Raw genomic sequence first — 26,200 nt, 5'->3', positions numbered from 1 at the left:
TGGAATATAAATGCTGGGGAGCTCCAGCTTCAGCAGTGGCGTTTGAATTCAGTCGCCATGGTGGCTTATGTTATCTGGGTATTTTACCTGGCACTCCCATTGCAAATTCACTGTACAGGACTGTGGCTTAAGGAGTGTAGCATCACTGTGCTTTATTGAAAGAGATATTTATTGTTCCTCTTTAACTGAACTGTTCTCAAGCCAAGACTGTTCCAGTTACTGACAGTCTTCAGCTTGTCTTCACATCAGTGCAATGAAACACACAGCAGTTACTCATCTGTTTGTTTTTTTCCCACAGCATCAAGCACATGGCCCAGGGTCACACTAGATACTGTGATAGACCTAACAGACCTGTGCATGATCTTAATTAGTGTGGGTTTTGTACTGCCACAACTGCACTTACAGCCAAAGAGTTGTTTTGTCTTGCATTGGTGTATTGAAATACAAGAGATTGCATTTAACCATAAGAAAAAACTTGTGTGGGGAGAATGGTCCACCCCTAGAACAGGTTGCACAGAGAGACTGTGGATTTTCCATCTTTGGAGATACTGAAAACCCAACTGGACAACGTCCTGAGCAGTCTGGTCTAGTCTACCCCTCCTCTAAGCAGGAGAGTTTGACTAAATCATCTCTAGAGATCCCTTCCAGCCTCAATTATTCTGTGATTCTCTGAACTCTGAAAGTGAGGGACAAATTTAAAAAATACTGGAGTGAGTTGTGTTTGCAGAACTGTATTTGGAAACACAGGCAGAAGGTGGCAAAGAAGCAGTCTCTAAGAGTGTTGGACAAGGATCACTATTACCAGATGACACTGTGTAAATTGCTAGTAGTTTCACTTGCAGTAGCTGATTTTATCTCTTCTTCCTGTAGGCTTAATGACAACCAGATCTCCCTGAACTCTGTGTTTTTCTTAGCTCAGTCCTTATCTACACTGGAATATGTTAAATCAGTGAACCTCAGGTATGACCAGAAGTACTTTTCCTATTTTTTGCTATATAAAACCTCAAGCTGTGGTTTCGGAGGAGTGATACAGGAGCACATATCTTCAAACTCCATCCTGATTATGTTCTTTTCTGCTTACAGCTTAGGACACAGGCAGGTGGTTCATCTAACCTTTTGGGAAAGAATCAGGTAAAATCATACTTACTCATCTGTCTAAGCCTTTCAAACTCCTCCTTATGAAATCTTCAATAGATGGTGATGTGTGAGTCCTTGAGGTGTTGTCACCTCATTCAAAAGACAGAAGCAGCAGTATATTTTATTGGGGTAAAATAATAATTGACAGAGTTCAAGAAATTTGGTGGAATTTAACGAAGTTTAGCAGTGGTTTACCAGGGTTCAGCAAGTTTGATGGCAAAGTTCATCTTATTAATTACTATATGGAAGTACATACAACAGAAAATTGAGTTAGAAGTGAGCTAGAATGATTCACACAGGGACCAGAGAGGCAAAGAGTAAGGAAGATCCTCCCATTGAGTCATGAGTTTCAGAGTGGACCCCCTTGCTTTCTAAACTCCTTATGGTGCAGCTTCTTAAACTCCTAGGTGCGGCTAGGTCCAATCTTAGTCTCAGACTTGGACAACGATTTATGTCTAATGGAATTATCTATACAAAGTTTATAATTAATACTGAGTAGCTACATGGATTAGTAATGTTTCATTAGTAGTAATTCAGCATGCTGTCAGTCACTTACCAAGGATCTGTTAGTCTCAGGTAGGGGATCACAAACCTTGAGAGGTGTCCCTGCTCAAGGAGAGAGTCACTGGGTGTGCAGTCCAGCTGCAGTTTTGGGAGAACTCACATTGGGCTCATCCTGATGGTAATATTTATAGAGTGAAGTAGTTGGCTGCTAGTCAATAGTATAGAGAAGATAGTTGTCTTTGGTTTAGCTCTGGTATCTTGTTCTGTACTTTGGTTATCTTGCATTTTTGGGCTTCAAAACCACCTTTTGAAATATTTTCTGAGGCACCTTCACTCCCTTGTACATGGGCCAGGAGCTCACAAGTTCACCACAGGGCATGAGTGTTGCTCATGACTAAGGAGCCTGTTGCTCCTTAGTCAGCCTCGCAAAACTATGGCTAGGGATCAAGAGTATCCCAGGTGTGCCATTTAAAGAGCCATTCGGCTCCAAACTCCAGTCAGGGTGGTGGAAGCAGGGTGAGCTGTTTCATGGCTGATTGATAGATTGACAGCAGCTTGAGGGTATGGAGCAGACAGCAGTATCCAACTGCTGATTGGGGCTGCAGGTGTCTCCCTCCTGGACCAGGGCAGAGCAAATGACCAAAGTTCTGCATGGGTGCAGAACTCTCTGGCAGCTGGAAGAGGGATGATAAGACCCTTTTTCTTCTGGGGATGACAGGAACCTAATTCTGGCAGATGATGAGAAAAGGCAGACTGGAGTGTGAGGCCGCTGCCACCACCTCACCCTCTTCCGCAGCTGCAGTGTGGGGAGTCAGGTACACGGGGGCAATATCAGCACAACTCATGGGGTAAACCATTCTTTCCCCAGGGTCGGAAGTACCAGCCGATGGAGAAGTAGTTTCCTGGCGCATCCCAAGCACGAAGCAAAAGGACGGTGCTTTTGGTATGGCAGCCCCAGCTTCCTTTTGCCACCCAGGAGTGTAGGGAGAGCTGGCGGTGGGGGTCTGTGTCTGTAGCGTAATGTGTGGAACCAGCTGTGTCTCCTCAGAGAGATGTCTTGTGCCCAGCCTGCCTTCGGGGGCAGACTCAGTTCTCTTGGAAAGCAGATGTTTCTTTCCTCTGCTTGTATCCTGTCATGACTGATTCCACATGAGACACCTCTGGAAAAGGTGCATCTTTAATATATCTCTCATCCATCCTCTTCACTGCTGAAACTGGTCAGGGAGGTCAGTCCCCAAAATAACACTTGGTTACAAGGGAGAAGGTCTTGGGTGTTGTAATTTGGCAAAGCCTTAAAGAGATTGGGCCAGCTGGCATCAACCCAGGCCAACAACTGTGTGTACTTTGTGGTCACTGGAGGGACACAGTGATAAGCCAGAGGTGGCTGGGTGAATCATACACCCTCTAGGGATAGACTTGGGGTGTGCCCTGCTACAGGCATATATGGAAAAATAAATAGTGCATCTTTTGCTTGGCTAGGCTCGAGGGGATTGCCTTGCTTTCCTGCAGAGGAAGCTTCTATTCATAAATAATGAGATACAAATGTGGCTGGCTACTACATTCATCCCATGGAGACCTGCCAGTTTGTCACCCAGGAAGGTTTCTGTGATTTCTTTCTTGGAGAAGGACATAGGAGGCACCATTCCCAGCCTTGTTCTGGGAGAGCTGAGACAGTGCTGACCAGGGAAAGACGCTGTCCAGTCTCCTGAGAAAATTTAAATACCAGTGATGTGGCTCTGGGGAGGCAACACCCAAAGTGACATGGTATTTTGGTGGACTGGCTCTCTTGAATCAGCTCAGAGCTAGTGCAATCAACTGGTTGTCACAGATTCTGACTTCACAGTCCTAGCTTGTGCATAGCAAAATATATGTAGTGGAAGCGAGAGGGTTGCTGTGGGCCTTGTCCTAGGATGTGGGGCTCTGGGATATGAAGGAAGTGTTGCCATACCATAGTCATGGGAAATGTTTAGCTCCTGAGTTGCTTTGTTTGCTTCAGTCTCAGGGACTGCAGAGTGGGTCCAGAGGACGTGACCAGGCTGTGCCAGATACTGGCTCAATGTCCCCAGCTGACAGAAATTGAGTAAGTGGTGTGCACTCGGCAACCCTGCCTGTCTGTCTGTCTCAAAACCCACAGATACAGTCGGTGTACAGGTTAGCAGCTGGTATAAATCGGCTCTCCTCTCACCACAGCCTCCTAGAAATCCCTGCAAAACTTCACCCAGATGCTTAGATAAACCCACACCTTCTGCTGCCCTCTCTGTTTCAAACAGAGTTTGGCCCCTCCTAAGTCTACCTTGTCTGTGTGTAAACACTCCAGAACACGTATGTGTTCTCGTAGTCTTCCTCAGTCTTGTGACAACACAAGTGTTGTCATCTACACCTCGAGACCCTGGCTTGCAGTACAGTCAGAGCAAGAGCAGCTGGACGACTAAGCCATGAACTGAACTCCTGAAGAGCTGGTGACTCCAAGCAGGAGCTGGGCACCAAGAAAACTGGAAGAATACTGGTCAGAACAAAAGCTGAGTAATAACAAATCAAAATAACATAATACCCAAATTGCATGCACAGAATACATCAGTAGCATCATTTTAATAAATTTACAGTAATGGAAAAGTAAGACTTTTAAAACTGGAATGGCTAGAGGATGTAGAGAAACACAGAGATCAGCCTCTAAGGACTAAATCTTGCCCAGCTTTCAGAGGATTTCTGAACATGTGCCTTTTCAGAATTTGCCCATAACACCCCCATGCACACCTGTGTGTGCATGTCCATGTAGGTTTTGTAGAAATACTTACAGATTGTCCCATTTTCTCTTGGAATTTGTTTCCTTCCATGTCTTACAGTCTGTCTGGAAATTCATTGAATGACCAGAGCACTGAGAGATTACTGAGCTTCCTGCCATACCTCTGTCATCTGACACTACTGAGGTAATGTTTGGGGTCCCTGCTTTAATTGCTGCCATGAAACATTGGTTTGGAAAGTGCTAATACCACAGCATATCTTAGGAGCATTAATCAGTAATTGTAGATTAACAAGCTAGGCAAAGAAAATGCAGAAACTCTTTCACACCCATTCCTGTCTTGTTTCTAGAACCAAAGAAAGACTGAACCTCTTTTCTTTAGTGACATATAGAGGTGAAAAAAAAGGATGTGAAAATTACCCTAGGCACAGCATCCCAGATAGTCCTCACTTAGCTGGTCCCATGACTTCCAACATCTCTTACAGAGGTAGGACTTGTTGGTTGACACATGGTGACAGCACACCGTTTGTGTGGTCAGCATCTCGCAGCTCTTCCCCTGCAAGGATCTGGCATCCTGCCACACTTGACAGCAAAAGTGTTTCCTGGCAGCATACCAGACATTTAGGCTGGGAATTTAGGCTAGAGAGGTGCTGTCAGGGCGTAGGGCACTCCCACCATTTGGACAAAAAGTCCAGAAGGAGCTTAGCCATATTTTACAAAATGTTGTAGCGTAGTGGAGCTACAATGTCTCACTCAGGTGATTGCTTCCTAGTCCAGTAGCCCTGAAGAGTTGTTGTTCAGTGTAAATCCTTTGTCTGTACTCCTTTTTACTCAAAGGAGATTAAAGGAGACTCTCCTTTAGTTAAAGGAATGCTGGGTGCCAGTGATCAAAACTTTAGATCCTTGCTCACTGGTCTTCAGACAAATGGGGTGTATCCAGCCTTTTGCATCGCAAAGTAAACAATTGGAAAATTGGGCTGTGTGTGTCGGAACCTTCTTCTTGGCAACTGATTTTGTTGTTCTTTCTTTTCCCTCCTTTTCAGTATTAGGAATAACACATTTTCCCCGCATTGCATGGTCTTACTCATGAACTCCATCAACCTCTGTGAGCGGATCAGGACGGTAGAAGTCCGGTAAGACACTCAGAATGTTTGGAACCCAGCAGCTCAGCTTTAAAGGGACAAGAAAGCTTGTTGTCTTCGAAGAGCACTGCTGAAGGACTGTCTTTTATGTTTGCATTAGGTCAAGTGAAAATGCGTTTTTGCATTTAGGAGCAAGCATGCGAAGGCAAAAGACATCCTGCAGGTACCGGCATACAACACTTAATTATAATTCACTTGTTTTGATTAGGTTTGAAACACTAGTGGAAAAAAAACCCAAAACATGCTAGCCAGATCTCTTGTATGAAGAACTCATGGGCTGGTAGTCCTGGAGCTTGGGCGAGTAGCTGAAGTTTTGGGGCTCAATTCAGCTGCCTAAGTGCAACTCGGTACCATTTAGATGCATTGGGATGGTAGAGGCCTGTGCCTTTCTTGAGTGGCCACTGGACTACTCATCATCTTGAGTGGCACCAAATTCTGCTGCACAAGCAACTGAATTGAGCCCTAGCCACCGCGTTTTCCAAATGTGTGCCTCAGATTCTGGGTGATAATCTCCGTAAGAGCATCAGTGTGATGTGTATGTGATACGTGTCTGCAACCTTTTTGGGACTGATGATTGCTGGGTGCCCCTGTGAAGAAGACTGTAACATGTCTCCAGTTGGGCACCAAGGAGATGGCAAAAAATGTGAAAAGATCTGTTTCCCACCTATAACATGGGGTTTGTCATTACTAACTTCAGCGTTATGAGAAGTATCAAACGTTGGCACAGCTAAGGGCGTTCATCTCGGTGATGTTGCACGGAGACTGCTGTAAAAACGCAACTGGTGATGGGCAGTGCTCACTGCTCAGGCTGAGCATGGTTGCTGGCCATGCTTTAACTCTCTTGCTGTCTCATGCAGACTGACGGACTGTTCCATTGGTCAAGGGCAGATAGATGAGCTCTGCAGAGTCCTGGAGCAGCGTGGATGGCTGGCAGAAGTGGAGTAAGTGGGGCTTGTGTTGTTACCATGACCTTGAACAGGAGTCGCTGAGGGAGAGCTGGGTTGGTGTGGTTCAGCATTGCGTGGGGTTTGACAGCCTGTCTGTGTGTATATGTGTGCTCGTTCAAACTATTTAGAAACAAAATTGATTAGTAATGATACAAGTCCTTTATATATACATTTTAAGAGGGCTTGAGCTGGTAGGACAACTTCCTTGGGATTTTCACTCTGTGGCTATTTTGAGGCATTTGTTGCTTTATCTGAGCTCTGCTCTGAGCTTGTGTTCAGAGCTCTTCACATGAGCTTGCTCTGGAGCTTATGAATGAGGTAGTTTTGTGGGGCAGCAGTTTCTTTTAGACAGACCTTTAATGGCTGAGCTGGGATTTGAGTCCAGGAATTTTGGCTTTTTCCTTCAAAGCTTCTCAGAAGAGCATTGCTGCTTAAAAGGCTGAATTTTGCTTGTCCACCTTGTTCTTCTGCCTTTCAGTCTCTCCAGGAATCAGCTGGGAGATGAAGGCCTACGGTGCCTCTTGGATCACTTGCATCGAGCGCCCGTTACGTGTTGCCTCAAGTAAGAAAATGTACTGTGAAATCTGAGGTGCCCTAGCAGAAAGGTGTTCACGCAATCCCTCCTGAAGCTGGTTGTCATGCTTCTTGCCCACTCCTGCCTTAGGAGGCAAGGTCTGAGTGAGTCATGAGCACAACTCAAGACCTCCAGGCCAGGGTAACTCAGGGTCTGGTCCAAAACCTGTGAAGTAAGTAAAAGTCTTTCTGTTAGCATCAGCAGGAGATAACAAGGCCCAGAGTGGGGTAGTGTAACAGAAGTTGACCCAGTCCCCCGAGTTTTCAGTTCATTACTTTTCTGTGTACATTGTCATCTTTGAATAACTCAAGGCACATAGGCGCTGTGAGCTTAGCTGTGCCCTACACCAGCCTCTCCCTTTCCCTTTCTGGTGGGGAAGCAACTGCTCCGGCAGTCAGCTGCCTCTGGAGTGCAAGAAGCAAGCTGGAAGTTGGCTGTGTCACCCAAGTCATCAGTGCTGGGTCTTGGAGGTGTTCGGTACATTTAGCACAGCTGAAGGGGCCCAGCACCCGACAAACTGCCTTTGGTGCCTACTTGAATTTCACCTCTGTGGCTGAGGAGCCTGGGGACAAGCCTGATACCACCTGAAAAACCTTCCTTCTCTTCTGTGCAGCCTCAGCCATAACAGGATTTCTCAGGATGGAGTTCTGCATCTCATAAATACCATCATCGCATCTGGAAGTACCACTGAAGTTCAAGTCAGGTGCATGTTTCTCCTCACTAATTTCTGATTCTTCCCTGAATGTTTTCCTCTTAATTATCGTAAAGTTTGTTGTCTTCAGGTAATAATGATGAGGGCTGAGTTTTCAACTACCTTTATGTATAAGTGCATGCAAAGCTCTTGTTTATGTCCGTTTCTACTGGCCAGACATAGCTGCCAAGAGGAAGCTAGCAGAACCGTTATTCCACAGGGCCAAGTCATTTTTGTGTGTAAAGACACAAGTATTCAGCTGTACTAATTGTATTCTTGTATGTGTTCTGTAAACGAACCTCTTCAGAGCAGGAGTCGGCATTTGCTCTCTAAAAATGTGGTCCCTAATTCACTTCAGTTGTTGAGATTTCAGAGTGAGTCTGTTGAAAACAATTTCCAATGTTCTGTACTTGGCTTTGTGTCTTTATCTCCTTTCCTCTCTGGCAAAAATAGCCCATGGGTTCTGGGCTTGTTGCACTGGCATGAACTGCTTTTTCTGACGGAGCGAAGCCGCAAGGCTGGGCCATGCTGCAGCTCTGCCCTTGTCAATGTTTATGTTCACGTAGAGGAGTTGGTCTCTTGTGAACCAGATTTAACCAGGGTCACTTCCATTCATTCCTGCAGTTAAATGAATCTTTTGGCTGGGCTATCTTAATGCAGATCAGTCTCCTGTTTTAGCTCTCCCCAGAGCTTGGCAGAGAGTGCAGGGACAGGAGGAGGCAGACAGAAGCAGGGCAGATCAGGATTGTTTCTCCAACCACCAGTGCTTCTGTATGCCAGTTTAGCATTAACAAAACCTTATTGAAGCATTTCCCTGGGGTGGTTTGTTGTAGGGAGAGGTGAGCTGGGCTTGCTGCTGCACTGTCACTGCTGCACTGTGTTGCTTTGTGTAGTTTGATGTATTGTTAAATTCTGACCACTTGGAAAAATAGTCATTTTGCCTCCAAATCTTAACACTTGCGTATCTTCTCCATGCAGTTTGTGCTCCAAAGCAACTTTAATCATCAAGTTGTCAAGCAGAGATGACCCGGGAAAGATTCTGAGGTAATGGTACAGCTATTTTTGGTGATTCCTGTGACAAAGGTGATGTCCTTTTTCTAGGGACAAGGCAAACAAAACCTCCTGTACCTTCTAGCTCCTGGCATGGTGATATTTTACACTAATAGATTATAAGTTTACTTTCATTCACTTTCTAAGAGTGTTCTCATGTCACAGAGAATCCCACATCCCTTTCTCTCACAGACCATTCCACAGTCTTTTTTGGAAGCCCTGCAAGGCATTCAAGGTTTTGGTGCCATCTTTCTTTCTCTGTGAGGAAAGGTTGTGATGCCTGAGATTTCTGGATCAGAAAGTCTGAACTGTTTCTAAGGAGCTAAGACTGTTCTCTTTGGCATCCTTTCAGACTCGCAGAGTGCAAGTTCCAGCCAGAGCACTTGGAAAAGTTGTGCTTGCTCCTGGAAGAGTGCACTGGTCTGACAGAGTACACGTGAGTTAATGGCTGCTTGGACCCATTTGGCTGGGCTCATTTGTAAGCCATTCATTACAATGACCTTTGGTTTTAGATCCTCAAATAACAACGTGACAGTCCAAGCTGCAGAGAGACTTTTGCATTCACTGAGGAAAAATCTGGGTCCTCTGAAAATCAGGTACCGTGTCGCTGTGCTGTTTTAGGTACTGATCTGAGACTGGTCTGATCATCCAAGATCTCCTTTCATCAAAACCAAAAGTGAACTATGCTTCTTCCAAAGATAGGTAGCATTGGCCTGAGAAATTCCCATGGGTGACTCTATGTTACTGGTATTTTTGCTTTATCTCCTTGATTCCTACTAAGCATCATGTAAAGCTGTGGTCATAAACTGTCTCTACCTGCTTTACGAAGAAGGTTGCTAACTCTGGTGAACACATTCCTACTGTGTCATTAACCAGGTCTCGCCAGAGCAGTGCATGGGTTCACCTGGGTAACAAATTCTTCACTTCCCCCAAAATGTGTTGCATTAGAGCACAAGGGCCAGGCTCCCTCTCTTTGCTGTCAGTGGCAGGCAGGCAGGAGGGAAGTTGATATTTGTGTCCTCTGCAGGGAAGCTGGGCTGCTTCTCTCTTTGCTCCCAGTTTGCACCCTGTTTCCAATGTAGACATTAGTCTTATGAGCAAAGCAGCCTTTCCATCTATATCAGCGTGCTGAGCACTCAGCTAACAGAGGCAGAGACGGATGCATGCATGTGAATAAAGCCCAGCTGCCTTTATTCTGCCTTGCAGCATAGAAGAGCCATGGGTATGTAAAGAAAGTGTCACAAACCTTCTTGAGCTGGCTGTCCAGGCCTATGGAAACATTACTGAGATCATGTAAGTAGCTCTTGAAGTTCTGGTATCTTTTAGATATTTTCTTCTAGCCTGATACTTTTAAGGTAAATGGGATTGAAGTCAGCCCTTTAACTTGCTCTTTTGTTCTCTCTTCTCTGTCTCCAGTGCATGTGTAAGCCATTAGCCAACTTGAAGTGAGTTTGACCCAAATGTCTGGCAGGTAGAAGTGCTTAGAAGGTTTGTGGTCACACACCTTAGAAGGTTTAGTGGAAAGGAGACCCTCCTCTGGGTCTCCCTTGGGAGAAAGGGTGCCTGTCTTAGGCACAGAGAATTCATACAGGAGAGGAGTGTTCTCCTCATCTCAGAAAAAGCTTCTGACTGAACTTGTGCTGTACTGCACACTGGAGAATCCACTCACAGGACAAGGCCATAGGAAGCAAGCCCTGTTGCCCCTGGTTGGGCTCATTTAGAATTAGAGCCTGGGTTTGGAACTAGTTTGCAAACCTCTTCAAAGATGGGTGGTTAGCATTCCCACACCAGTATAGTCCTGTCCCATCCAGTCCTCCTGATTTTTCTTCTGGAAAATAGCATTTGCTCCCTCAAGAGTTCACAGACTTACGACGTTCTCTAATCTCTACCTTTCCAGGATATGTAAAGATAAAACCCTCTTCCAATTAGGCATAAGGTTCCCACACTGTCTGGAGAAGGCGGAATCAGTCGTTAGCAGGTGAGAAAGTGGGTATTTGTCATTATTTTCTGCTTGTTCTGAAACTCACCATGGAATGAAAAATACCTTCATAGTGTCTGAAGCTCTGGTCTCTGTGGGTTCAGTGTCAGAGTCCCTCTGTGCCACGCATGCAGAAGGAACTTTATTCACGTGCATGTGTCTCTTGGGCCACCCTCCTTCAGGCCCATACTGGACCTGCATGAGGTAAAAAAGATCTACCTACCTTCCCTGCAGGACCAGGAGCATTCACAAGAAACGAGCACTTTGAAGACTCTTAAGACATGCTGGCTTCTGCATGAACATGTAGGGAGAGAATAGCATTAGTGTCTTTTTCCCTTTGTGTAGCTGAAGAAGGTGGCAGCTGTCTTCTCGTGCAGTTGGGGAAGGGCTGCGTTTCCCTGCACTGGACTGTGGTGTAGACAGAACATAGCAGGACAGTCCAGGGAGGGCACTTGCAAAGCTCTGATCTGTTCCTAAGCCTGGTCCTAAGGGGCACCAGGCACTGCAGTGGGCATCCGTTGATCATCACTGACGGTTGCATTGTGTGTTTGTATCCCGCAGATTGAATCTGTACAAGCCAGAAATGAAGCATACTTGCTTCTACCAAAGGGTTCGTGAAAAATGTGCTCAGCTTCAGGAATTGAGGTGAGTTGCCCAGATAACCTGTACTCTCTTATCATGGCTGGGAGCTCCCATGGGACCTTGCCAAGTGTCAATGTCATGACACTTCTTGAATGTCCCAGCACCAGCGTGCTTTAGTTGTGGGCTTGGGACGCACCTTTTGTCATCAATGGACATAGCCCAGATCTGTTGTTCTGTTCTTGCAGATGGTCTCATGTTGAGCTCCACAGTGATGAAGCAGAAATGCTAGTCAGGATTTTGCTACCTCTTCCAGAGCTGAAGAAGTTTGGGTAGGTCCCCAGATGCAGTCTTTTCCACATCTTTATTTTTTGCTCAACCCTGTGCCCCACGCTGATTCTCTCTGAAACACTCTTCAATATAGCCATGAGCTCTGTGATCTCCCCTCAGCCATGTCTAGGTTGCAAACTGAACAGCTCTCTGCAGGTCATGCTAAAGGTGGTTATAGGGGCACCATGTGCATGTCTTGAGGTTTCTTCCTCTCCTCTTTTTTAGAATCATAGAATAGAATCACAGAATCATTCAGGTTGGAAAAAACCTCTAAGATCATAAAGTCCAACTGTCAACCCAACACCACCATGCCCACTAAACCATGTCCCAAAGTGCCACGTCTACACGTTTTTTGGACACTTCCAGTGATGGTGACTCCACCACCTCCCTGGGCAGCCTGTGCCAATGTTTGACCACTCTCTCCGTAAAGAAATTTTTCCTAATATCCAGCCTAAACCTCCCCTGGTGCAAATTGAGGCCGTTTCCGCTCGTCCTGTCGCTGGTTACTTGGGAGAAGAGACCAACCCCCACCTCACCACAACCCCCTTTCAGGTAGTTGTAGAGAGCGATAAGGTCTCCCCTCAGCCTCCTCTTCTCCAGACTGAACACCCCCAGTTCCCTCAGCCACTCCCCATCAGACTTGTGCTCCAGCCCCCTCACCAGCTCCATTGCCCTTCTCTGGACACGCTCCAGCACCTCAACGTCCTTCTTGTACTGAACACAGCATTCGAGGTGCGGCCTCACCAGTGCTGAGTAAAGGGGCACAATCACTTCTGTAGTCCTGCTGGCCACACTATTGCTGATGCAGGCCAGGATGCTGCTGGCCACCTTGGCCATGTGGGCACACTGCTGGCTCATGTTCAGCTGGCTGTCAACCAGCAGCCCCTAACTTCACTTTTCACTTTTGCTTTCTGAAGCGAACGCAGTTTGAGACTGAGACTTTGGCCCTTGTTTACATTGTAGGTAAGTTTATAGCACCCTACTGTGTAAAAGAGTTTCTGATACATGAATAGCCTTCAGTCCTTGTCACAACCCTCTTCAGCTGCCTGTAGGTGAGAGGCAGGCTTGTAAAGGGCACCTCTGCCCAGTGAAATGCTGGGGGTTGGTTGGCCCGCGCACAGACTGTGTTGTTTGGTGCATGTACGTCACGTGAATATCTCTGAACTACCTAGTCCTCGTAGTCCTGTACACGGGAGGTGTGGAAATATCTCCAAACTTACCGGTCCCTGATGTCTCTGCTGGCTGGGGTTTGGGATGGGGCAGCTTGCCTGTCAGCGAAGTAACCTCCTCTTTCTCAGTGTGCTGAGACCCGACCTCCTCCTTTGGTCCTTGCTGTTTTGCAGGCTGACCTCTAGCAGTATTATGCCAACTGGAATTGATTACCTGATCACGGGCTTGCAGAATTGCCAGGCCCTTGAAGAGCTCAAGTGAGTGTGGTGTTGTATTTGTTTGTGGTGTTGTATTTGCTGTATTGAGTGTATTGTATCCAGAGTCTGCCAGGTCTTTCTAGAAGCTTTAGTTAAACTGCAGCCTCGCTTCTGCCTGTACTGTGGACAGATGTAGTTTTCCTGATGGCTGGAGGACCTCAGATGGGGAAAAAAACCCAATTCCTTTTTATTTGCAATGAACAATGAGTGAGAGAGACAGAGATCAGTAGTCTGTGGCAGGGAATGTCCAGTGGAGAAATCAAGTGTTTTGGTAAGTGTTTTTTTGCATGGATCTTGCTGGGAGGCAGTGTTTCCCGTGCAGCAATCCCAGAGCCAGCATTTCACTCCTGGAGGATGATCTAGTGGCCTGCACACACAGATGGTTTTTCCAGGCACCTACATGTAAGGCACCCTTCTGTTACAAAGTGCCACCAGACCGTGTGTTGCTGTTGGGAGAACTTTGCCATCTTGTGGTCATAGTGGCACCTTGCTCCATGAGCGGCTGGGTTCTCACTCCAGGGGTTTGGGATTCCTTTGGTATTTTATCAGGGTCCAAACGCATCCAGTAGAATTCTATTAGAAAAAAACACTGAAAACTATTCACAGGGACTAAAATACACTCCCACTTCTCTTCCACCCTTGTTCTGCTCTCCTCTGCTCTGAGAGCTCGCATGACTGCCTGTGAGTAGTTAGTTAGTTGTTCCTGTGCTATTTCATCTTTTAGCCTGGGCTACATGAAACTCGGCAGTGCTGCCATTCCTAAGCTTGTGCTGGCACTTTGCGAAATGCCATCTCTGAAAAGGCTTATGTAAGTATGTGACTGCAGCTCAACCTCTAGCCTGGCTTGTGGTACTGAATAACAGGAGCTTAACATCCATTTTCCTGGGGATGTTGTTTCCAGCTTGAACCATAACAGTATTGGTAATGATGGCTGCTCCAGACTCGCGGAAGCCTTGAGGAATATGCACTACGTGGAGGAAATCAAGTAAGCGTCTCCTTCCTTGCAGTCTCTCATCAGCAGAGGTGACTACTAGTGCCAACATTTGGAGGGGCCCAGATGTGCTTATAGACGATGCTGTAACAAAAGCAGGGACGTTGCGAAATGCTCATGTATGAGGTACCTCAGGCTGGAGGAAGTCAAAGCTTGATGTTCAGAAGAGGAGAATTTGGTCTAACCCCACTCTGTGTCAGTCACGTAGAAAATGGATTAAACAACCTCTGGATTTAAATCTTCTCTGGAATCCCTGGGATCCAGAACAGGGCCAGAGGCCTCTCCTGGGAAAGCCTTGGACCCTTCACTTTCTGATGTGAAAAGATCTGAATCTAGAGCCAACCCCAGGCTTGTTCTGCCTTCCCCCCCCGCCCCCGCCAGATTCTGTCCATTCTCCACTGTAGCAGTTTGGCAAATAATAACCAGCTGTTGCCTGTCTTGGTATTCTGGCTGAAGTAATTTCCCACCCAGTGGGATCCAGTGATTTTGATTGCTCTTTGCAATTTTTTTAATGCCTCATTAACAGCTACTTGTCTTTCATGAGATAGTTGAGACAAGCAGCTCTTTGATTCTGCTGCTAAGGTCAGAGGTGTCATCCAGCAGATGGGAGACATTAAATAAGATCTCATACTTCGCCTGGTGCTTAGCATTTTCCTTTACAACCCAGCCTTTCTTCTCTTCTTTAAAGTTTAAGCCACAACAAGATTGGAGATCCAGGCCTGATAAATCTAGCTGCTGTCCTGCTGGAAATGCAAAACCTGAAAAGAATCGAGTAAGTCCCTTTGTTTTGTTTGCAGTGATTTCGGTTATGGCCACAGTTGGCGGGGAAGCCTGTGTGGGAAGCCCTGTGCCGCCTTCATTTATATGATGTTCCACTTTCCAGTGCTGTCAATGTCATTAAAGACCTGATATAAAATCTACCAAACCAGTAGAAGTTGTTCCCTCTCCTGCTTTCCCTGTGTAGAGCTGGGACTGGCACTGACTTTTTCTGCCAGTGTGGAGACTCTCTGAGAGTGAAGGTTACGGCCATGTCCTCAGGCAGTCACCCCCAGGGACTGCGGTGGGTGTTTGCCAGTCTTCGCTAGCTGTTTGAACGGGCTGATCCCTGCCTTGGTTGTGTCCTGGAAAGTAAATCTGCAAATGTGCAGGGGATTGTACAAGTCTCACATCCACATAGCACCTTTCCTCAGGCTACGTAGGGTTCCCAGTGTGGTGGCCCCCAGCATTGCTACGCTGCTTTCTTTTGCTAGTGGAAGTAGAGGTGAAATGGATAATTTGTCAAAGCGAGGAGACAGCCTCTAGACAAGGCTTTCTGTCAGATACACAGAATCAAACTGTCCCTCCTCCAAGCTAACAGAAATTAGAGCATCCAGGCTATTTGTTAGGCTCAGCTCTGGGGTATGCCTTGTAATTTTTTGAACTTAAAAACCTGGAAATGACTTGAACAAGAAAAGGGAATTCCCAGTTCTGTCTAGGAGAGGGACAACTGCTCCTTCCCCCCAGTACCTGCAGGGGCAGAAGTGACTCAGTACTTGACAAAAACACACCACAAATCCCCAAGGCCATTTTCCAGAGGCCTGTGTCTCTGGACACACCACTGCAGCCCCGTGTAACCCATCAGTGTAGTGATCCATGTCTCCCATCACACCAGGCAAACAGTGAAATACCTTAAGCTGGTGCATTCTGCTTCTTGTTCAGTCACTGAGAGTCTTTCATGCTTATTTTAGCCTTTCTGGGAACAGTCCTAGTCCTGCTGGAGGGGAGAAGCTGATGGAGGCTCTGGCCTATTGCACGTACATCGAGGAGTTACTGTAAGTGTGTAGTTTCCAATGTCCTTTCAGGAAGCTGAAGTAAAGCCAAAGTAATTTTTACGACTGATTCTTATGAGTGCAGTGTCAAAACTCACAGCTACATGGGATAGGAATGTGTGGTGCTGGGTGTGGGAGGTTTGGGGGTTGCTTGTTCACTGCAGTCTTTTGGAGATTCCCAAGAACCGTACAGACTGCATCAATGGGGAGGAGATGAATCTGCAGTTTAGTAGCCAGTGTCACAGGCATATGGGCTGAGCAGTGCCTGTGTTGCCTGAGAAATCGACATTCATCCATATGGCTGCAAAAATCACAGAATCATTCAGGTTGTAAAAAACCTCTAAGATCATAAAGTCCAACCATCAACCCAACACCACCATGCCCACTAAACCATATCCCAAAGTGCCATGTCCACACGTTTTTTGAACGCCTCCAGTGATGGTGACTCCACCACCTCCCTGGGCAGCCTGTGCCAATGTTTGACCACTCTCTCCGTAAAGAAATTTTTCCTAATATCCAGCCTAAACCTCCCCTGGTGCAAATTGAGGCCGTTTCCGCTCGTCCTGTCGCTGGTTACTTGGGAGAAGAGACCAACCCCCACCTCACCACAACCCCCTTTCAGGTAGTTGTAGAGAGCGATGAGGTCTCCCCTCAGCCTCCTCTTCTCCAGACTGAACACCCCCAGTTCCCTCAGCCGCTCCTCGTAAGACTTGTGCTCCAGCCTCCTCACCAGCTCCATTGCCCTTCTCTGGACACGCTCCAGCACCTTGATGTCCTTCTTGTAGTGAGGGGCCCAAAACTGAGCACAAATGGAGGGAAAATGACAGATAGAGGCTTTACTCAGCCAGATTTATTATCAATCATTCCATTGCAGACCAGTTTATAGAACTAATGTGCCCCTGCTATATTAAAGAAATAAAATAATTCAAGAAATAACAGATCAGAAAAAAATTATTTCTGTTACAGTTAAAATGCTGGAGCTATTCATACAACTTTCAGGTTACAGCATATGGGACCAAGGCTACATATTAAAAAGTGCAATTTTGGTCTTAATTCCAGCTCAAGACGACCTAGTCAGGGAAGGAGATCAGTGTGCTGCTTTGAAGTGCAAGTCAATTTTACTTCCCTGTTTCACTCCTGCTGCAGGGTTACAAAACCTTGTTGTTTTTTACTCCCACTCTCAGTGTCCTTTGAATCATGGACGTTAGCTCCTTTCAACATAGTCCCATGCACATGTGAGTGAGGAATGGGAGTCGCAGGTATGTGTGGGTGACACACTAATGAGGCTCTGTAGTTCGCTGCGAGTAACATTTCATTTCTGCTCCTTCCAGACTGTCAAGGAATGTTTTTGGAGACAGGGCAGCAGTGAAACTTGCCCTCTGTCTGCCTCACATGACCAACCTCAAGATCCTGCAGTAAGTGTCAGCCTCTGCCCCAGGAAAGCTGCATATCCTGGAAATATGCGGGATGCCTGAAAGAAGGCATGGACTGCTGTGGTGCGCTGGGCTCTTGTTTAGATGTTATTTTAAGTGTCTCAGGATTGAGAAACCCTCCACAGTTAACTCTGCTTCATCAAGTCACATCAACTGTTCTTCCATTATCTCTTGTGGCGTTAAGTTTAGAGATGAACCAGGCTTTGTATATACAGTAAAATAACCCTTAAAATTGCTTTTGAGTATGTTAGCTTCTAACGCCTCTGGCTGTCCTCTCCTTCTGGTGCAATGTAATGTAAGCATAAATACAGAGCACCTTTTGTGGTTCCTCGCTGTTTTGTGCAGGCACCTCTGAGTCATTTTTCCCCCTGAACTCAGTGGTATTATATTTTTAAACCTTTTATGGGAGTCTTTCCAGGGCTCTAACACATAGGACTTTTTCATACTGTTCTACAGTAGCAAAGCAAGAAATTGGTGAGCCAGAAGAGCTCACTGGGCTCAATTAGCCTAGCGGCGTGTCCTCCAGCCTGTGTCTAAGGTATCATCAAAAGATAGCTTAGAAAAGGAACCGCAGTGGTGGGAGACTTTAGTCCTCTGGGTAGGTTGTCTTCACTGGAAGGGTGTTGGAAAATCTGCAGACATGAGATTGCCCATCTGCTCTTTGTTCTTAAGGCTGTTCCTCACTCACCTCCAACGGATCCCACGTGCACAGATCTGGAGGCAGACTCCTGGCAGTACTGTGCAGCCTTTGCTTCTGCAGCGACTGGCTGACAGCGCTCCTTCGTTGCGAGCGGGGGCAAATCCACTGAACTCGCGCGTCCTTCGGGCTAAATGTCGTTGACAGCAACAGGAGCTGTGTGACCTGCTAGCCACGTTGCTGGCCCACGCTGTTGGCTCCCTGTTTTCCAGGCCCTTTTGTTAAGACTAATCGACAAGGAACGCAGGTTATCGCCAGCACTGGGCACTGGTTCAAAAGATGCAGCAGTTACTTTCTTGGCAAGTTGAATATGAGCTTTTGTTACAGCTTTATTCTAAAATAATCTTTCAATGCTTATGTTTCTTTTGTTAGCTTGCAGAACAATAACATTGGGCCAGCAGGAGGGACGGAGCTGGCCAGAGCCCTGGTGGCGTGTGGGCTGCTAGAAGAGATAAGGTAGGCTGTGGCAGGTGCGCTTGGGCTGGTGCCAAACGTATGGACTGGTGTCACTCTGTGGATGGGAATCATCTCAGCCCGCAGGCCTGAGGCTGTCACGTAGGCTCTTTCCGTGCTCAGGGTGACTCTGCAGAGGGCAATCCCTCCACCCGTCCTAGACACTTTTTGCAGGATGAGAGGAGACGCTCTCTGAAGGTCATTGCAGTGTGCTGCCTGTGGGGCAGCTTAGATCATTTTGGACCTTGTCTGCCAGTGCTGTTTGCCAGGCTTTGTGTAGCCACATGCCTCTGAACTGCTGTATGCAGTAGCCTGGGGAGTGATACAATTTTTAAATACGGAACTGAAAGAATGGAGGTGATGTGAATTAGCTCTTCCTCCTGCATCCTTGATGCCAGCGTTCTTTGTTGAGTGTTTGTTATTAAATAACAAGTTGAATTGGGGTGTTGGTAATTTAGATGTGAGATATGTTAGAGCAGGGGAGGTATTGCCATGGTTTGTGTTTGCTGGTAGACGAGAACAGAGCAGCACACCCTGGTAAAGGCTGGAAGGCAGTTACTGCTTCCCCCTGAGTCTTTGAGAGCAACGTCGTCTTCCCACTCTCCCTTACCATCATGTCCTCTCAAGTTACACCAGTCATTAACTCCAGTATAATTTACTATTATCCAGTTTCAAGTGCTGCAGGTCTGTCCATCTTTGCCACCGGTATAACCCCACGTTACTCTCTGCAAGCAATTCACTGCTGGACAGACTTAACGCTGTGAGTTAGAGCAGGGCTGTCATTCCCATTTTACCAAGCAGGGAATTGATCCTGAGTTGCCATGTGCCAGTCTGGCTTGTCCCTGCTGTCTAGAGTCCTCACTTAGTCTGGGTGCTAGTTACTGACTTGCTAGTTCATAGTTACGTTTTGGTGATGACTTTTCTTTGACTGTACCTGCTTTTTCTGTGGCTACTCAAAGCTTTTTCATTACTCTTCCAGTTTATCAGAAAATGACCTCGGGGCAGGAAGTATCCGTGCCCTGTCTGAGGGGCTGCCGTGTTTTCAACACCTCCAGAAGATTGAGTGAGTACCAGGGCACTGAAGGCTGCCGGGGCAGAGGGTGGCTGCCTTTGTAGCATTGCCAGGGCAGGAGCGCAGCAGACGGTGCCAGTACCAGTGCTGTATTCCCCACCAGTCCTGACAGCAGCACATTGTGCCCTCTGTTTTTTCTCTCCCTGCTGTTTCAGCTTGAAACTCTGTGGAATCACTGACGATGCTTCAAAATCACTTTCTCATGGCTTCCAACAATGCCCTTCCATGGAGGAGATAATGTGAGTGTGGGAATGGATGGGGAGATGCTTCAACGCATAGTTCATTCTTGTTTTAATGTCTGCTCCTATTTTCAGCTGCAGTACATTTCTGTACTTATTGATACTTACCCCTAAGTACTTTTTAATGATAAATTTACTAGTAATTTACTAACTGACTAAATTCGGTGCTAAAAATTTGCTGGTATAACCAGCAACTTATTGGAAGCTGAATGTGGAGAGCTGAACAGAATATGGAGGAAAACACTCATCTTCAAACTCTGCCCATTCTCCTTGGTCTTTTTGCATCAGCTTTGCGAGGCAGGATGGATTCCCCACCTTGTTCTCCACGGTCCAAGTCTTGCCTCCATTTTTTTTACACTATGGCCACAGCTGGCTCTCAGAGCAGAGCTGGAGCTTCTCTGTGCAGTTGTAGAGTCTGAACTGAGAGCTCAAAACAAAGTGAATTCATCCTGTAGATGAACAGAGTGTACCACCAGCTGCAATCTCGCTCTCCACACTGGAATAAAAGGGGTTGCTCTGATGCCTGGATGTTTAACATGTTTCCAATAAACAGCATAGATGGTCTGACTACATTCTGACATGTTCACCTGCCCAAGAGAACCTGAGCGAGGAGCCTGCTGGGAACCTGCTCCAGCTTACGCCCTTTTAAAAACAATTTGCCCCATTGCACTAGAGGGACCTTAAATTTAATTCTAGCACACAGGATCTGATGGGGTCAGCAGCAGTCTCATCAGTCCTGAGCTACTTGTAGCTTTAATGAAGACTTAACACTGCCTGAGGTGCTGGCAGGGTACAGACCTCCTAAGCTGAGATCACTCCTCTATCAGGATATAGATGTGCGTCACTTAGGCTCTCTAGTCATCTCTGCGGTGGCCAGCTGGGTGACACTTGATTGTCACGCTACTCTTATGTGCCTCAGTTCTGCAGAGTCCTTGAGGATGGTTTTAGTAAAAGGATGTTATGATGGTCATGAGCCCACCAGACTTTCCTTCTCACAGGTATTTGTGTGGAGATAACAGGTATCTTAGGACTCAGGGCATTAGGTCAAAGCCAGGATTTTATTGCTAGACCTGAGAGAGGTCTGGCAATAATCCAGTGGAGTAATGGGATGAGTAAAGCAATATTCAGTGTACAGGTGTGTTGCTTGCAGCATGGCACTAAGACTAGGTAACCATGTGGTTAGTTACTGCTCCTGCATTACTAACAGATAGGCAAATTCTCCTTTAATAGTAGTGTTAGGAGCCTGGCTAGCTCAGTCGGTAGAGCATGAGACTCTTAATCTCCCCACGTTGGGCGCCAAAAAGGACTGTCATGGTTTAGCCCCAGCCGGCAACTAAGCACCACGCAGCCACTCGCTCGCTCCCCCCTCCCCCAGTGGGATGGGGGAGAGAACTGGGAAAAAAACTCGTGGGTTGAGATAAAAACAGTTTAATAGGACAGCAAGAGAGAACGAAACAACAATGGTAACAATGATAATAATACCGACAAAGGAATGTACAAGAACAAGTGATGCCCAGTACAGCAATTGCTCACCACCCGGCGATCGATAGCCCATCCCCGAGTAGCGATTCCCGCCCCCCGGCTAACTCCAGTTTATGTACTGGGCATGACGTCATATGGTAGGGAATATCTCTTTGGCCAGCCTGGGTCACTGTCCTGGCTGTGTCCCCCCGCAGCTTCCCATGCACCCCCAGCCTGCTTGCTGGAAGGCCAGCGCGAGAAGCTGGACTGTCCTTGACTGCTTAGCAACAACTCAAAACATCAGCACCTTATCAGCGTTTTCTCATCCCAAATCCAAAACGCAGCCTCATGCTAGCTACTCTGAAGAAAACCAGCTCTATCCTGGCTGAAACCAAGACAGGTCTTGCCGTGTCAGTGGAAGCACACATGAATTCTGTCATTGGGAAATCTGGGTGACATGGTGAGCAATACGCTGATAGCCATGAAATCCCAGAACAGGCCGTGGACATGAACTTGTTTGGTGGAAGGCCCCAATTCTTGAGCTGGATCCTGTCCTGCCTTTCTTTTTTTGGCTTCTACGTGCTATACAGAAATTCTGGAGTTCCCCAGACTTGGGTAGAGGAATGGCTCTGTGGAGTGGCCCCAGGATCATTCAGCTGAGCGAAGCACTGACTGGTGCCATGCCAGGTTTCTCTTTTCCAGGTGAGAAGGAAATGGCCAGACTGTTCAGCCAGTAGCGAAGAAAGGATCTGAAGAATTTTCTCACTTGCTAATGCATGAAAAAGTGAAAAACCTAGCCTTTCAAGAGCCCTTCGAGCTATCTTTTGAAAGAGCTCAGAGTCAAAAGGTGGCTTTAAGACTTAGCTGCTGCAATAGTTTAACACCATCAGCACCAAGGAGGGGTTGCCCTGGGGTAAAGCTGTGTGCTGAGCAGTCGTTTCTATCTTTCACGTCTCATTCCCTGGGCCTGCAGGACTCTGGACATAACCACAGTCTGCAGGCTCTGTGGTGACACTCCCTGGTGTCTTACCATACACGGAAATGTGGTGAAACTGAGGAAACTCCTCAAAATTAAGCTTGTAAAGCAGGGTAATGTTTACCTGCCACGATAAGAGAGGGATAAGCTCTTGTAAATAGGCTAATCTATGAGGGGGTAGTATCACAGCACTGCTGTTGTTCCCCTTGCATTTATCGACTGACTCACAGTTGAGATTTCCTGTCTCTCTTAGACTATCTTGGAACACCCTTGGAGATGGAGGAGCCCGAGAGTTGGCCAGTGCTCTCCCAGGGATGGAAAAGCTGAAGGTGTTAGAGTGAGTACAGCCCTGAGAGCAACCCCAGGAAGACTTGTTTTTCTGTCACTGAGCCTTCAATCACAGCACTCTTGAAAAGGGGACGTACATTAGGAACAATGGACAGACAGGTTTCCACAGTTTAACTTCTTGCGTAACCTTGCTGCATGCACCAGCGGGCCAGCCTTGCTTGGGTGATACACAGGCATTGAAGTAGCACTTGTTTTATTCAAGGTGTTTGCAGTGTAGGTATCTAAGCAGAAGCTAGTCTTTGAAGGCCTCCTGTTTGAGTCAGGGAAGACAAACTCGTATTTCTAGAACATGACTCACATCACCTAATGACCTCAGGTGAGCTGCTTCCTGCAAGCTTTTACTTCTCTTCAGTGTCTGGGATGGTCTAGATGGGTACCGTGCTCAGAGAGCCTTCCTTTGTGAAAGCCTGCAGCAAGGCAGGAAATCCATCCCCAGGATGGAGCGGCCAAATTGTGGGCGTTAGGTCATAGGAGCTCACAGGAAGCTCAGATGCAGCTCCTGTGCTGGAACTGCAGTGCAACCAGCAGCTGGGGTTGATGTTGCCAGCTTAAGCGCTGGCATGGTGGCATCGCAGCCCAGCCCTAATCCATGGAAGAGACTGTCATATTCTGCTCAAGAACTGTTTATGGAGCTTTCCTCCCCTTGGGTCTTTGGAATACCTGGTATGTGTCTTCCATCTCTCAGCGGTATGAAAATATTAGTCTAGGGGTCATGGGGTTAGGAACTGAGTCTTGTTTGTCTTGGGCAGGGAAACTACATAGCAGAGCCTGACTGCTTTACAGGTACAAGCAGGAAGGTTGTGTCTGAGGCAGGAGGAGCCGTTACTAGCATTTTTCAGCACAAAGCTCGCAGCTGGATCTGTTAGAGTGCTCCAAGGGCAAGAGGTCTGCTTACAAGCCCTGTTGCTAGAAGGAGGTCATAGGGAGCATTGCACACACTCTTCTTGCACGATGAGGTTGATGTAAGTTGTATGGCATTGCTGTGCTTGTGCAGAAGTGTAGCTCTCCTGGGCCAGGAGAAGGAGCCAGTGATTGTTCAGCTGTTTTGCACTCTTGATTTGGTTCTGGATTTTAAAACTTGTCTTTTTGTTTTTAAAACAGTCTGGAGAAAAATCACATTGGTGCCTGTGGGGCCACAAAGCTAGCAAAGGAACTTGCCAAGTGCCCGGAAATTCAGTTCATAAGGTGAGAAGGTGTCACGGAACTGTGTAGCTGGGTATCATCTCAGCAAGGGGAACTGGGAGTGGCCAGTCTTGGGACAGATGTGACCCATGCCGGTGTGCTGCCCTGGGCTAGCTGGCATGGTATAGGATATTGCAGGGGACGCAGATACAAGCCAAGTAAGCTGAGGGTTTTCTAGGCCAGCTCCACCCCCTCAGAAAGTCCTGGGAAAAAGGAACTGAAAAGCTTAACTGGCTTTAAAAGAGGTAAAAATGAAGACCCAGTTGTGTAATGTCACCATCAGGAAATTTGTTGGATTTTTTCCTGTCAGTTTTCTTTCTCCCATTACATCTGGTTTCACTTCTGAGATACATTCCCACCCTGTGCCACTCTGTCCTGGGATCTGTATCGTGCAGATACTTGGATGTTGGATTTTTCCCACTCTTTGTCACTGCTTCTCCAAACCCTGTGTATCAAAGTCCACTAGAAACTTCTCGCAGGAGATACCCACTCATCCTTCAGTCATTGAAAAAGTCACTCTTCTGAGAGCGCCTCTGATAACTTTCTGGTAACACAGAGCCAAGCTCCTACCTGAGCTGTCTCTTTGGCCCAAAAACTGGCTCTGTCTTCCCCAGTAGTGCAGGCAGCCCAGGAGCCACTGAGGATCGTTTCTGGAGCTGGAGCTTGGGGCCCCTGTGTGCTTTCTCAGTTTGGGGGGCGCAGCACAGCATGCAGTCCCTCTGACTCCTCGGGGCACTCTGCTTCGCAAGGTAGAGGCCCAGTATGGGAAGATTTTGGGTAGACTCCACCAAATGGGGTAGGTGAAGAAGGGTGGCTCGTGTGAATCAGGTTGCTTGTGTGTAACTCGGTTCTTCCTCCCCTTTCGGAGATCCTAGTGGCCTGAGGACTTTCCAAAGCCTTAACCTCTCTCCTAAGCTAGATAGGTGAGTCCATCTCAGCGGGTGGGCAGCTTCTGGGCTGCTGCTGTGTCGCTGAGATGTGGCCAGTCACACCTGCTTTGATGAAAACCCAAAGCTCCCTCTTCCATGCTCTTCAGCATGCCACCTTCTCGCTTACCACACCTAGTCCTGCACTAACACGTTTGCTGTCGTTGTAGGCTGTGGGACAATCCAGTGCCCAAGGGCCTCGCTGAGAATTTGACAAGCCAAGATCCAAGACTATGTTTCTCCTTCTACTAGCCAAGAAGAGCCCTTGCCTGATGAGGAGTTGATCTCTGTCTTCCACTGCCCTCAAAAATTGCACTGATGAACCCAGGAAATCAAAGTTCCTGCAATTAAAAACCGTAACTATTAGGTCTTCCTTCACTGCACTGAACCAAGTGTGAACACTTGGTGGTGTTTTGTTTCTCGTGAGCTTTTGTTGTACAGAAAAGCAGATGACTGTAAAGAATCGCTGCTGAGCAGGCAGTGTTCTTGGTGTAAAAATGTTGAAACTCTCTTCAAGAGGATGGGGTGCATCTGCTCAGGCATTCAGAAGGCCAGCAGAGTATTTAATTGTCTCTAATCAAGATTACAGCACTTACAGGGTGTTCCAATAAAAGAATGCCAATAATAAATAAAAATAAAAGAAAAGAATAAAAGAATCCTCCGGGAGAGAACGAAAAATTATTTACAAAGTTGTAAACTGTTCACCCTGTTACAAATACACTCAAACAGGCTGTTTGAAAATTGTGTATAACTGTGTGTGAAATACTTCTATGGTTTTTAGGCAAAAAAACAGTAATATGTGGTTTTGTTTGCTTCATAGCAAGTTCCTTTTCATACAGAATTGCCTCAGTTTCCTAGTTGAAACTTCAGGACTTTTGAAGTTTCAAACCATTGCCCGAAAATGATCGATATTTGTACTTTGATAACAGGGAAAGGCTGATATCACCATAAATATCAGTGAGAAACTTTAAAGTACCGAGGTTGTAAAACAATTTGTAAGAAAACTGACTGTTCTGTGTGAGAGGATGTGCACTACTGACTTTTCAGGTGGGGTTTTGTAGACCTTTGTGGGGTTTTTGGAAGATTCGATTGCACTAACCTTTTTGAGGTGAAGCGAGGGGTCAGTTCGCTTGAAATGTTGGCCACATGATAGATCCTTCAAGCCTCTACTGTCCGCTGAATCCCAAAGCCTACGCGTTGCTGGGCAATGGATGTTGGACCTGTGGGAACTGGAGAGAGAAAATCACAAACACTGAGTTTTCTGCTTGGTGGCGGAGTGGAAAGTGTGGAAGGACAGCTTGAGTTGCAGGAGTGGGGCCACGTCGTTCTCATTATTTATGAACTTGTGCTGTAATGTTTTCCTTTATGTGTTTGTGCTGGAAATATTTAATCCTTGTGGTGGATTGATTTATGGAGTTTTGTTTACAGCAGTGTTTGCTGCTGATTTGGGCAGCACGGGCGTTCAGAATGAGATGGAAATGCCGGTCCAGCAAACCTTTGGGCAGAGGACGCTGA

At 46.8% G+C, this 26,200-nt stretch overlaps 1 protein-coding gene across 1 annotated transcript in view; it reads left to right on the top strand.

Annotated features, from left to right (window-relative positions):
• NLRC5 (NLR family CARD domain containing 5) overlaps positions 1-25,069 on the top strand; it is a gene marked incomplete at its 5' end in the record, with an annotated part of 57,130 nt that extends 32,061 nt beyond the window's left edge. Inside the window, 26 exons of the mRNA XM_082005626.1 lie at positions 871-960; positions 1,084-1,131; positions 2,510-2,584; positions 3,638-3,721; positions 4,485-4,568; positions 6,949-7,032; positions 7,658-7,747; positions 8,714-8,779; positions 9,138-9,221; positions 9,298-9,381; positions 9,992-10,078; positions 10,683-10,763; positions 11,325-11,408; positions 11,591-11,674; positions 13,016-13,099; positions 13,824-13,907; positions 14,001-14,084; positions 14,779-14,862; positions 15,818-15,901; positions 17,230-17,313; positions 18,401-18,484; positions 19,461-19,544; positions 19,709-19,792; positions 22,483-22,566; positions 23,679-23,762; positions 24,856-25,069. Coding sequence (XP_081861752.1) covers positions 871-960; positions 1,084-1,131; positions 2,510-2,584; positions 3,638-3,721; positions 4,485-4,568; positions 6,949-7,032; positions 7,658-7,747; positions 8,714-8,779; positions 9,138-9,221; positions 9,298-9,381; positions 9,992-10,078; positions 10,683-10,763; positions 11,325-11,408; positions 11,591-11,674; positions 13,016-13,099; positions 13,824-13,907; positions 14,001-14,084; positions 14,779-14,862; positions 15,818-15,901; positions 17,230-17,313; positions 18,401-18,484; positions 19,461-19,544; positions 19,709-19,792; positions 22,483-22,566; positions 23,679-23,762; positions 24,856-24,937 — 2,131 coding nt within the window. The 3' untranslated portion in view covers positions 24,938-25,069. The remainder of the gene's footprint in view (positions 1-870; positions 961-1,083; positions 1,132-2,509; positions 2,585-3,637; positions 3,722-4,484; positions 4,569-6,948; positions 7,033-7,657; positions 7,748-8,713; positions 8,780-9,137; positions 9,222-9,297; positions 9,382-9,991; positions 10,079-10,682; positions 10,764-11,324; positions 11,409-11,590; positions 11,675-13,015; positions 13,100-13,823; positions 13,908-14,000; positions 14,085-14,778; positions 14,863-15,817; positions 15,902-17,229; positions 17,314-18,400; positions 18,485-19,460; positions 19,545-19,708; positions 19,793-22,482; positions 22,567-23,678; positions 23,763-24,855) is intronic.
• Between the last annotated feature and the right edge of the window lie 1,131 nt (positions 25,070-26,200).

Source organism: Phaethon aethereus (assembly GCF_964289735.1).
Source record: "Phaethon aethereus genome assembly, chromosome: 13".
In the NCBI taxonomy this organism is placed as follows: domain Eukaryota; kingdom Metazoa; phylum Chordata; class Aves; order Phaethontiformes; family Phaethontidae; genus Phaethon; species Phaethon aethereus.
The sequence above is the reverse complement of the archived record's forward strand: the minus strand, read 5'-3'. Positions and strand labels throughout refer to the sequence as shown.